The sequence below is a fragment of the Protopterus annectens genome, chromosome 7.part1 (genome assembly GCF_019279795.1).
Source record: "Protopterus annectens isolate FY-2018-M chromosome 7.part1, PAN1.0, whole genome shotgun sequence".
NCBI classification, from domain to species: Eukaryota; Metazoa; Chordata; order Ceratodontiformes; family Protopteridae; genus Protopterus; species Protopterus annectens.
Window position 1 is genome coordinate 498,604,071 of NC_056740.1, and position 13,418 is coordinate 498,617,488.

General features: G+C 44.6%; 1 protein-coding gene across 1 annotated transcript in view; it reads left to right on the top strand.

The window, feature by feature from the left end:
* LOC122807606 (TRAF interacting protein) overlaps positions 1-13,418 on the top strand; it is a 676,961-nt gene that overhangs the window by 63,450 nt on the left and 600,093 nt on the right. Inside the window, exon 2 of the mRNA XM_044078516.1 lies at positions 3,532-3,589. Coding sequence (XP_043934451.1) covers positions 3,532-3,589 — 58 coding nt within the window. The remainder of the gene's footprint in view (positions 1-3,531; positions 3,590-13,418) is intronic.

The window sequence follows — 13,418 nt, forward strand, 5'->3', positions numbered from 1 at the left end:
GTTATCCTGTTTGTGAGGTATTTCTGCGGCCTTTCCAGTTGTTGTAGATGTCTTGTGAGGTACATACCAAAAGGGGCGTTGTACTCTATAGTGGGTCTGAGTGATGAGTAGATGGGAACACTGACCTCTTTTTTTCTGGATGAGAAACCTTTTGTGATGAGGTGTGCCACGTAGAAGGATTTCCTGACTACTGTAGCGATATGATTATCAAAGGAGAGACTACTGCCCACCTGTGTCACAAGGTCTCTTATCACACTTTCGGTGTTAAGTATTCTACCGCCTATGTTGTAGTTCATGTGTACAGAGTTTTTACCAAAGGGGATGACAATGCACTTTTTAGCATTGAGCAAGAGGCCATGGCTTTGACACCAGGCATCTGTCTCAGTGAGGCCCTTTTGTAGGATGTCCACATTGTTATGAGTTTCGATTATGGCTCCTAGTTTGCAGTCATCTGCGATCTTCGTTAGCCAAAGACCTTCTGTGTTAGCCTGTACTTCAGAGAAGTAGATACCAAACAGGAGAGGACCCAGGACTGAACCCTGTGGTACTCCACTTGTCACTGGTCTGAAGTTGGATTTGGAGTCTGCTACTTTCACAGTGTGGGTTCTGTCAGTGAGCCATTTGGCAACCCATTTTGTGACATAGGAATTTATACCTAGTTTAGTGAGTTTATCTATAATTCCAGAGTGGGGGAATGGTGTTGAAAGCCTTGGCAAGCTCTAGATAGGCTGTGTGAACCACCTTACCCTTGTCTACAGCTTTGGTGACAGGTTTAGGAGACATGATCTGCCTTTTACAAACCCGAACTGGGTGGGATCCAGAGTTTGGGGATTACCAATGTCTTTGTTTATAAGTTCCATGGTGATACGTTCCATGGCCTTGCAGACCAGGCTCGTCAGGCTAATGGGGCGGTAGTTCCCGGGGTCCGTGGTGGCTCCCACCTTGTGGAGTGGGATAACCGTTGCTGTGTGCCATTCAGCAGGCACAAAGCCTGAAGTGAGGCTATGATTGAACATGGTGCTTAGGTGGGGTGCCGGTTCGTTCTGTAGTTCGTGTAGAACGCAGCCTGGGATGTTGTCTGGTCCCATGGATGCTGTGTTCTTGGCTTTGGAGAGTGTGGGTTTTACCTGTGTAGCCGTGATTACAGGAACTTTGCATTCTTCCGGTATAGAGATGGGCTCTTTAGGGGGTGACAGGGGGGGGGGGTAAAGTTAGCACTGAACCTATCTGCCAGGATGTTGGCAATATCAGTTGGGTCTGTATATTTAGTGCCATTGTGCTGTAACTCAGAACAGATCTGTGTGTTGCCATTGAGATTCTTGACATAGCTATAGAATGCTTTGTGGTTGACTTTAGAATCAGTGGCGATTTTGTTTTCGTAACTAGCTTTGGAGGATTTTATCAGGAATCGCAGCTTCTTACTGAGGCTGACCAGGGAGCTGCTCCACTCATGGGATTTTACTCTCTTTTGCAAGAGTTTCTTCCTTCTGTTGTACAGTTTGTTTATGGCAGGGGACCACCAGATTGGCTTCCTTTTTTTGGGGGATAGCGTCTTGGTTCTGTTTGGGATAGTGCGATCCATGTACTCATGCAAGTGCTTATAAAGTGCAATTGTGTAGGATTCAGTAGTCGTAGCTGTATTGTCCATCTGCATGGGTGTCATGTAGTTCACCACTTCTGTCTTAAGAAGCATGAAGTTGGCTTTGGAGACATTTTTTACCATGGTTTCCTTAAGGGGGGGGGGGGGGGGTGGAGGCAGGATGTGGATATCTAGGGTAATTAGCTTATGGTCGGATCCGACCAATGAGGCGTTGACTTCAGGTGTGGAACACTGATCACTCATATTGGTAATGACTAGATCTAGGATATTGTTGCCCCTGGTGGTGGTGTGGATAAGCTGATCCAGGGTATTGGAGTTTATGAATTCCAGAAAGCGTTGAGTGAAGGATTTGGTACATGAGTAGTTTTCCCAGTTAATGGTGGGGTAGTTGAAATCGCCCATTATTAGGGTGTTTTCCAGTACATCAAGAAAAGAGGAGTGGGAATCCTGGGGCATGGCGGGTGATCTGTAGCAAGCTACAATTTGGATTGCAGTTTTGCCCAGAGTTAGTTGCAGTTGGATAACCTCGGCTGCATTATGCTGAGCAACTAGCCTGGAGGTGTGGATATCCATAATGAATATGGACACACCTCTGCCTTTGGTGTTCCGGTCCAGGTTACATGGCCGAAAAGTGTGGTATGAGTTATAGCCTGGTAGTGCAGGGGTGCTCTCTAGAGCCTTGAACCAGGTCTCAGGCACTGCACAGATATCAATGTTCTCATTTTAAGGAGTGCCTCGAGTGAGTGCATTTTGAGATTTAGACTTCTAGCATTGAGTAGCATCACCCTCAGTTTTTTGCTTGCCTGTTCCTGTTACAGTGGTGAATTTGTCATTTGAACCTTGCCTAAAAAAGGCACTATAGGAGCAGCAAGAACCTTAGCCAGTATCTAGAATCCCAGGGGTGATAGGTGCAGGCCATTTCTGGCAAAGCATCGTGGTCTGTCGACCATGTCATCCCAGGCAGACAGATACTGGATCCCTTTAGATTGGCACCAGAAGCTTAGCCAATTGTTGAAGTCAATCATTTTGTCCTTGTACTGCGGCATCATTCTGGGTGATGGCAGAATGCTACTCAGGGCTAGGGTCATACCTGCCTGGGCTACAAGATCGGAGAGCTCTTCCATGTCTCTTTTCATGCAGTCCAGGGAGGTACGTCTCAAGTCGCTCACCCCAACATGGACAGTGACAGAGTCATATTTGTACTTGTTGTGGAGTGAACTGAGTGCGTGGGTTATGTGGCGGTTCCTGGCACCCGACAGGCAGCTGACAGTAACCTTCTCCTTGTTTAGCCTGGTGAGTGGGGCATCAGTGTGCCTGACTATAGAGTCGCCTATGACTAGTGTGTTGAGTACGTTGTTTTGCCTTATTGGCTGTGGTTGAGTGGCACACTGAGTCTGCGTTCTTTGTGTCATTTGGGTTGTGTTTCTGTACCATACAGTAGTACTGATTGCACCACTGTCTTGTACACCATGTTTTTCAACTTCTTTGGCATTCTTCTGTCATAGACTACACCGGAGACTCTATGCCAGATTTTATTTATTAGTTCTTGCTTTTGATATGGTGTAGGATAGTTTCTGATGGAACCATTTGTGAATTGCCGTGCTTTTAAATTGTCCATAAGTATTTGCACTGTGCAAAATTGTTTGTGTCCTGAAATGGGCTGAAACCCCACTCAAGATTAGTTCTTTGCTGCACCTAATGCATGCTATGATGGCCTTTGCCAACTCATTCACCCTAAATTGGATCAAGCAGGTAACTGGAGAAGGAAGGAATAAATGAATTTTATTTGTCTTGATACTATAGCCGTTAATTACTCTAATTGCTTTGAACTGTTTTATTGTTACATTGCCTGTAGTACTGTTTGTTACTGTGTGTTGTACAGGAACACATTTTAAACCTTTCCTGTTTTTTTTTTTCTTCTCATTTTGAAGCCTTTCTCACTGGTTTCGTTCAGCTCCGTCTAAGACCTGTCCACAGTGTAGAATACAGGTAATGAACTTTAGTTCACTGATTGATGTAACCTTATTTTAGAAATAGCTGGTGCATGACGTGTCTGTTACTGTATGCTGACAGGAAGTAGGACTATGCAAAGTAAGTGAAAGGTCTCTTTCATTTTACACATGCCATGCTGCTAACCTTACCTCTCAACAGAAAGTCATCATTTTTAAAACTTTGTAACAGGTTCACTTTTGCGATTGACATGAACAAAGGGGCAATTTACAACCTTGTATCCAGTAAAACAAAACATTGGCTTTATAAAAGTAGGGTTACCACCTGTCCCACTTTGCGAGGGACAGTCCCTTTTTGGGCAGTTGTGTCCTGCAAAAAAATTGAAAAAATGGCAAATGTCCTGAGATTTTAGGACAAAAATGTTCCTATATTTTCTTTAATAGTTAGCGAGAATACAGGACGAGACCACCACTACTACATACATAAAAGTTCCAAGGTTTTATTAAAAGAAATGAGCACTTTCACCTGCTGAACACTGCAGGCTTCTTCAGATTTCACTTTACCAATTGGTATACAGTTCTTAAATATACTAGCTAATTCACTTTAATTAGAATCAATCAAGCAATATAATCAAATAAATCAAGAGATTCAAATAACCATAGTAACTATTAAGCATTAGAACAGTTAATTAAGCATATTGCTAGCCTAGGCTATTCATGACAAACACTGTGCTAGCAAATATTAGAGCTTGATATAATATAATGCATAAATTATACATAAATCAGATATAATGCATATAATAAATATAATAGAAATATATATAAAACCTAAAAATAATAATAAATTCATGTAGAAATTATTATTAAATATAGTATTTATTAAATAACTTAATACTTGCGGGCAACTAACACTGGCTTAATGCTAACAAATTGATTTAAGCCTGGTTCTAAATGTGCTCGTAGTTTAAAAATCCAACTTAGTTCAATAGATTCTAAATAGTTCTTAATAGTTACAAAACAGTTATTTTGTATCTGAAGCACATAAATGTTATAAGAAGCAGAATAAGCAACTAAAATACTACAAGAATAAGCTGTTATTTAGGCAAAAAAGTGAAGTTCTGTCCTTTGTGCTGGCCGTGGGTATGTTTTTCCTACAAAATCTGACATTTGTACCAAAATTGTCCCACTTTGGGCAATTCAAAAGGTGGCAACCCTATACAAAAGTACGGTATAGCGACAGGACCTTGCACACCATTTTTGCTGAGCTTTCTAATTCATTCTCTCTGGCAGTTTTTTGAGGTTCATTTCCTGACTGAGGAAGAGACAGATGCACTGCCACACTAGAGAAGGAGATTATGGCTTATTTGTTTTATGATCCATATATAATTTCTGGTGAAGCTAACCATTTTTAACATGGGTTCTTTAAGATAAGTACCCACATCTACCCCTTGATACAGGTTTGCAACATTTATATTCAGTTCCTATATCTGAGGCATCAATGCCATACTACTTAGAGACTGAAAATCGGTACATTTTGTGCTTCAGGCTACCAGTTTCAGATTGGCTGAACTCATAAATGCCACTGTTAACTTCTTGGTGCATTCTGACACTAGTGATATCTTGGACCGCAATTTACTTGAACATTTCATTGACTGAGACCTGCAAATTTGACGTACGGAAGTCCTTTCTTAGCAGCAATGAGAACTTGAAGCTGTTGGCTTGTAGTTTCCTATCATCTGAAACGTTTGTAATGTACTTGTCCTTTCCTTCTTTCACACAATGCTCTGCTACTGAACTTCCTTTCTCACATCTCTTGCAAGGTGTAAGGGCATCATCGGAGGAAGGGCCCCAGGGTACTCTTACTTGCTTTTTAATACTTTGCTGTTGTAAAAGTATATTTTTTTCATATTTCGTCTTCCCATACCTTTTATTGTTGCTTCTTTTCTTGCTCGATAACTTTCAGATCAAATAGCTCCTGTCCTCTTGATTTTTCTTGACTCGTTCCCTCTTAAACCCCTTGTCCTAACATTTTTGTCTCACTCTGACAGCTTTAACTTGTGCTAGGTGTTAAAATTGTTAAGATTATTTCTTTGGCTCTTCAGTTGTTTATAATAAATAAGACAAATTGTTCATTGTAAATGTCCTCATCGCAGTCGTCCTTTTGTCTGTGTCGGTCAGTGTACTTGCTTGTGGCTGTTAACGCTCAGATTCATCCTTTTGATGACTGCCCTTTGTTAGCTGCACAAGCTTGCTTGGTGAATTGATTATTGTTGTAATGAATGCAAAAAGCCTTTTTAAAAAATGTAAATGTGGGCAGAAAAAATCTACAGCAGGATAGGGTTACTTCTGTTGTTGTTTTTGGGTTTTGTTTGGAAGAGAACTTTGACCAGGCATATCTTTATGCCTGTCGCTATTAGAAATAAGTAAAATAAGATCATTTGATGGAAGTCTGAGGAATGCTTTGTTTGCTTTCAGTGGGCTTCTAATTTGAGTTCCCAACTGATATCGACCCTTTTGGTGTTGCATTTCAAGCCAGTAGTTGGAGAAAATAGTTCTGCGCCTGTCTAGAACTACTGTCTGACCAAGGTGAATGCATTTGTAAAAGTCCAGCATATCATATTTTATCTCGCCTTCGGCAGTTCTGGGATAGATGGTCCATTCCTAAATTCTTCATTTCCAGCTTCTCAGGTGGTCTCACTTGCCTCATACAAACTGTAGATGTCCTTCCATGTCAGTGTCTACCAAGAATAGCCTACCATCTGGCCAATGTATCTAAGTCTTCAGCTCTTGTAGCTGCTGTATGTAACGCATATGCTCTCCTTGCACAAAGTAGGGCATAAAGGTGACTTACGAATGCAGATACTTAGAACTTGCCAGTCCGAACACCGTTATCAAACATCAGTCTGAATGCCCTTCTGCTGTGCTGGTTACCAAGCTGTTTTTTCAGAAAAGTGAAGACTTCGACCACCACATCAATGAGCAGCATAATAAAGCCAAACTAAAATAAAAACAAAACAAGAACTTTAATAGCAAAAGGTGAACATTTTCGTGGAAAACCACTTCCTCAGACCTTAATACAACACCGCAAACCACAGCTCTTTCAAGGGAGCTACACCAATCAATACACAAGAATCTAAAAACCAACAAATACAACATATAAAACATGTACAACAGGCACATAATTTAAATGATATAAATAGTGACACCTGCTGCTCATTCATAAAACAAAACTACTAAGCCAATCAACTCGGTGAGATAGGGCCACACTTACGAAGCACCGTCTTTAAAGAAATACTGTCATTTAAGCCAGGTTTGACATTAGCTCGCAGTTTAATAATCCAGTGTAATTCTGTGCATTCCATCTTGTTCACGATATCACCTCTCTGTAAATCCTGTTAGCACTTCAAGAATAGTGAATTTGAAACAGTGAACAGCACCACATTCCACAAAATGTTTTGCTAAAGTGATGGCTATTCCTAATATCCACCATATGCTCCAAAATCCTCTCCTTCAGCATCCTATTTGTTTTGCCAGCATAATAAGAGTTGCATGTTTGACACAAAGTAAACAATGATGTTAAGTTGTCTATCTCGCCTTCGTTTCTTGCTTGTTGGGATCGGAGCCGATCCTCGGCTCTGACTCTGCCATCTTCTATAGCTCGAGAGCTGTTTACTGGCTCAATGCTACCCCTTATCCCATGATGCCTAGAGCTAGCTACCCAGATCTCGTTTGCCGCTTCAGCTGCGAGGTTCGTTCTTACTGGCTTAGGCTCTTGTAAGTTAGTTCAATACTTTTTCTAGCGATTTAGGGGTTATTTTTTGATAGTTTAGTCTTTCGACTTTATCGTTAATTAGCTTGTTGTAGTTTGTGTTATTCTATTTTTCCCTTAGAACTCTTAAGTTAGAGAGTTCTCCATCCCCCCTTCCCCTTTTAATAGCATTTTACATTTAGTTTTAGTCTTCTCTTTTACTTCATAGGTAGCCGTTTAAGTTAGAGGCTTCCTATTAAAAAAAAAAAAAAAAAAAAAAAACTTCTTGATTGTAGTTAGTGTTTGTAGTTGTTTGTTGTTGGGCCTTTGGCCAAAGACTTTTGTGTAGGACTAGTTATGTCTAAAGAATCCAAAGTGTCTGGATTCAAGAAGTGTGACTCATGCTGTCAGAAAATGTCTCTGACAGATGGGCACACTTCTTGCGTCTATTGCTTAGGCGCAGTGCACCTGCAGGACTCTTGTTCTTTATGCCACGCATTCAGCCCAAGGGTTCTGCAGGAGCGCAAAAATAAGCTGATATTAAGGGGTCTCCTTAAGCCCCAGGATTCACCATCCAAGGCTCGGCCAGTGAAATCTCCTAAACCGACCAAATTGTCGGCTCCCAGCTCGGAGCTTTCATTGGTCCAAACATTACCGACTACCTCGGTTCCGGCTGGAACCGAGGAGGCTGCTTCACAGTCTGCTCCACCAGCATCTTCGGAGCCGTCTCGGACCCACAAGAGACCGAGGTCCCCATCTCTAGAGTCGATACATTTGGCCCATCGGTCTCCCCTGTTGCAGAGTGACCGCAGTCACAGATCCTCCCACTCCTCTCTGTCCTCTAGACTCTCTGACCACAACGTGGAGAGAGTGGTGAGTAGGTTGTTGAAGTCGCAGGCACTGGCCAAAATGTTATCCAGTCCTCCTCAACAGGTGTCTGCTCTGCCCGCTTCCATTGATGTTACTCCTCTGACTCCTCTGAGCTCGGAGCCGGAGTTTGTTGGGGTTCGAATCGTGGATACGTCGGCACCAATAACTATTTCCCCTTCGGTTCCGATCCCCTCGATGGCGCCTTCTGTTGAGGGATCTGGGCACCGAGACTCCCTCGTCGGCTCCGAGGGGGCGAGTGGCATCGGACCCTTGTCCGACCCCGTTCCCCCTCTTGGAGCTTCGGCGCAGGTGAGCTCTGCTCCTACATCGGCCTCAGAGCTGTCCCCCTCTGTGCGGAGAGGGATTCCAGTTTCCTCGGAGCCAGAGCCTTCTTTGCATCGTGGCAGGGATGCCTTCGATGTCATGAGGAGTGTACTGGCCCCTGAATCAGCACCACGTTCGACCCCACTGACTCCGTCCCCTGTAGTGCCTGCGTCAACCTCTGTCCCTCCTCCAGACCCCAAGCGTGGGGAACCGACACTCCAGAGCACCCCATTGGGTGTTTCCTCTTCTTCTGAGGCCTCCCCTGATCATTCAGAGGAGGCCCCTCGGAAGACGAAGTGCAAGAGGAAGCACATTGACTCCCCTGAGTCTGTCACTTTGGATACGGATTTGGATGAATCGGAAGGGTCCCAGAGATCCCCCTCTGAAGATGTTTCCTTTTCGGACATCCTAGAAATGCTTAGGCAGAGGGGGAACTGGACTGCCCTAGCCCCTACTGAGGATGAATCCGTATTCCTGGATGCATTTGGTTCTCACCCTTCCACCTCCTGGGTGTCTCCGCCCTTCGATCCACTAATGTCTGTGGTGGCTGAAGGGCTTGGTCAGCCCCAGATACAGTGGAACCAACCCCGAGGAGACCCGGCAAGTTTATCACTGCACCCCCTGACAAACAGTTCCTTACCAAGGGTGTTCCCGTGTATGCCATGGTAGTAGCAGCGGCCACTAAAAAGGAATTAGCGGAAACTTCTTCCTCTGTCCATCTTCCTAACAAGGAGTCTAGGACTATGGACAGATATCGGAAGCGAATGTTTGCTTAAGCGACCTTTTCCATGAGGTCACTGAATTACTTATGCCATTTTACCAGGCTTCAGAGGGATCTCCTAAAAGAGCTTGGAGATACCCTCCAGGATCCATCAGCTGAAGGGGTTCAAGCTAAAGTAGCTTCTTAGCTGGCAACCCTTAATTCAGTGGTTAACTCCTCCATGAGGCTCCTTTCCTATGCAGCCGATGGTGCGAGTAGAGCCACAGGCACAGGTGTGGCCCTTAGGAGACGCGCATGGATGCGGCTGTGTAATTTTGCAGAGCCCTTTAGAGCGTCATTCACCAACACCCCCTTTGACGGTTCATTTCTCTTTGGACCACAGGTGAAGGACACTCTCACTAGGTGTGAACAGGAAGGCAAGACTCTCTCTGCCGTGGGAGTCCGTTTTTCCACTCCTTCCAGACCATATCCCAAAGGTCAGAAGAGTGGAAAAATGTGGTTTCAGAAATCCCAGGGAGCCTCGCATGATACACGTAGTGACTTTTCCTCCAGGGGCAGAGGAGGAAATAACAACAGACGCCACCCTCAAGGGAGAGGGGGTCCGCAGAACCAGGGCAGCAGAGAATCTTTCTCTGACAAGCCCTTCCAGCATCCCTGAAGGGTTGCCTGACTCTGGAGGCAGTCAGGGGAAGACTTTCACTGTACCCAAAAGCTTGGCAAGACATTACGCGAGACAAATGGGTACACTCAATCATATCTGGAGGCTATGTAATTCCCTTCTTCCAACTTCCCGTATCGTCAAGCAAATCCCCCCCCAGATGTTCCACCCAGTCTGAGGGCCCAAGCAGTCATAGAAATTTCAAGACTGCTAGAAAAAGAGTCATCCAGGAAGTCCCAGCAGACCAACTCGGATCCGGAACTTACTCAAGGTTCTTTTTGGTACCAAAAAAGACAGGGGACTGGAGACCAATTTTGGATCTCAGCAGACTAAACAAGTCTGTTCAAAGAACAAAGTTTCAGATGGTCACACTTCAGTCCATCCTACCCTTTTTGGGTCAGGACAATTGGATGTGCTCAATAGATCTCCAGGATGCGTACTATCATATCAAGATGGATAGGCGCTCCAGGAGATTCCTTCGCTTCCAGCTGGGAGCCAGTCATTATCAGTTTAGAGCTCTGTCCTTTGGTCTCACCACAACCCCCAGGGTGTTCACCAAATGTATGGCAGTGGTCATGGCTCACCTGAGACGTCAAGGATTCCAGGTGTTTCCTTATCTAGACGACTGGCTCCTCACTGCTACTACCAGGTATCAACTTCTTCAAGCCAGGGACTATACAATCGCAATCTGTGCCCAGTTAGGCATTACCATAAATTTCAAAAAATCTGCCTTGTTGCCCTGTCAATCTATTATCTATATAGGAGCAGCTCTAGATACAAAATGTATGTCCGCAAGACTACCGCCGGACAGGGTGGCCACGATTCGGCAGCAATTTCCTATCCTCATGCAATGCAAAAAGGTACAAGTCCGGTTGATCCTTCAAACTCTGGGTTCTATGGCGGCGGCAATTCTTCTGATACCTCTAGCCCGCTTTCACTTCAGAATCCTTCAGTGGCTCCTCTTCACACAGTGGTCCTTTCAACAACTTCCCATGTCTCACATGATCATGATTACAGAAACTTGCAAAAGACACCTTTCCTGGTGGATGGTCTCCCCGCTAGTGTCTCAGGGCAGACCATTCATCCAACCCCCTCCGGTTGCCACATTGACCACGGACGCCTCACTGATTGGGGGGGGGGGGTATTATCAGGGCAGGACAGTCCAAGGCATATGGCAACCTCACGAGTACCATCTGCACATAAACGTCTTGGAGATGAGAGCCGTGCTACTAGCGTTGCAAGCACTTCAGGACTCCCTCCCTCCTGGGACCATTGCAATTCAGACGGACAACATGTCAGTAATGTGGTATATCAACAAGCAGGGCGGAACCAGGTCCTACCTCCTATGTCGAGAAGCACTCGGACTCTGGCAGCGGATGATTTCCTCCCAACGATTTCTGATTGCAACGCACACCCCTGGGAAGTCCAACATTATAGTGGACAGGCTCAGCAGAGCTATTCTCATGCCTCACAAGTGGTCTCTGAATCAGGTAGTTGCGGATCTCATCTTCCGCAAATGGGGACAGCCTTGCTGCGATCTGTTTGCAACCCCCTTCAACACCAAATGCAGCAACTATTTCTCCCTTCTACCGCTTCCCGGTCATCCTCCCAGAGATGCTCTAGTCCACGATTGGCCTCGGGGATTTCTTTATGCCTTCCTGCCTTTTCCTCTTATACCCAAACTCATACAGAAAGCAATATTGTTGGGTTGCAAAATGATCCTCATTGCTCCTTACTGGCCTCGACAGATTTGGTTTCTGTTCCTGCACCGTTATCTCCTCTAGCAGCCCTGGATTCTATTCCAGACCTGCTGATTCTTCAATCAGGAGAGCTGCATCGATCCCTCCAGACACTCCAGCTCACAGCTTGGTTGATCCAATTCCAACCCTAGCCAGGCTTCCCAACATTTCCCAGAATGTGCGTGAAATTATTGTATCCTCTCACAAATCTGCTACTAGGAAGACGTATGCTAGCAAATGGAAACATTTCTCTTATTAGGCAGAGGCTAGGAACATAGATTCCTTTTCAGCCCCAGTTCACGAGATCTTGGAATTCCTAACTGAGCTTTTTCACTCTGGGTCCGCTTCTGCCACAGTCAGGGTTCAATTAGTGGCCATATCTAACTATCATGTTGGCTTTTCTAATCTAAATATCATGTCTCATAAGTTGTGTAAAGCCTTTCTTAGAGGGACTACTCTCCTTAGGCCCCCAGTGAGAGATCCCCCTCCTCCTTGGGAGTTTAATTTGGTACTAACCTCCTTGATTATGCCCCCTTTTGAACCGGCAGCTTAAGTTTCTATCTTGGAAAACTCTGTTTCTGGTAGCTATTACCTCAGCCAGACGTGTATCGGAACTTCAAGCACTAAGCGTTCATTCTCCTTACTTAGTCTTTCACAAGGATAGGGTAGCGCTGAGAATTAATCCATCCTTCCCTCCTAAAGTGTGCTCAGAAAATAATCTAAACCAATCCATAGACATTCCAGTATTCTTCCCTAACTACACCAACAAGGCAGAATACAAGTTACACCTTTTGGATGTTCATAGACAACTGCGTTTTTTACCTGCATAGAACGAAGGATATAAGGAAGTCGGACCAGCTCTTCCTTTCTTATGCTAGGGGCAAACAAGGTCTCCCAGTTTCCAAAGTGACCCTGTCCAGGTGGTTGTCTCACATTATCACCTTCATTTATCAACTAAGAAACAAAGAATTGTCTGCCAAACTGAAAGGCCATTCTACTAGGGCTTTGGCCACTTCTGTAGCCTTCTAGTCTAGGTTGCCCATGGACTCTTATTTGTGCCACGGCCACATGGGCAAATCCTCATACCTTTATTTCTCATTACAAGTTAGACATGGCCTCCAGGAATAGAGCTAACTTTGGTTCCACTGTTCTGGAGAGTCTGTTCCAATGAGCCACCCAGGATCATAGGTGCTAGGGACGCTGTCCCAACCAGCAAGAAACGAAGGCGAGATAGACAACGTAACATAAAGAAGTTATGTACCTACCATAACGTTCCATGTTAGTTGTCTTCATCTCGCCTTCTTTCTTGCATCCCACCCTCCATCCCCCTGTCCTATTGGATCGAGAGGAGTTTTGGTTTCACTGGCTGAGCGTTATCTGGTTTGTTTCCTCTACTGACTGAGAGTGTATGACAGGTTTGATCAACCTGTTTGGACAGGTTGATTCTCTGGATATGTCTGGGGTTAGCTATTACAAACAAGATCTGGGTAGCTAGCGCTAGGCATCATGGGATAAGGGGTAGCCTCGAGCCAGTAAACAGCTCTCAAGCTATAGAAGATGGCCGAGTCAGAGCCGAGGATCGGCTCCGATCCCAACACGCAAGAAAGAAGGTGAGATGAAGACAACTTACATGGAACGTTATGGTAGGTACATAACTTCTTTTTAGCATTCTTGCAGTCTGCATAGAAAACAATGTCTATATGAGAATTTCAGGCAGAAAGTCAAATGTGATTTGTGACGAATATATACTTACAGGCATCACGGGAATGGCATGAAAATGTACCAAGCCAATCAATATCTCTTGCATTG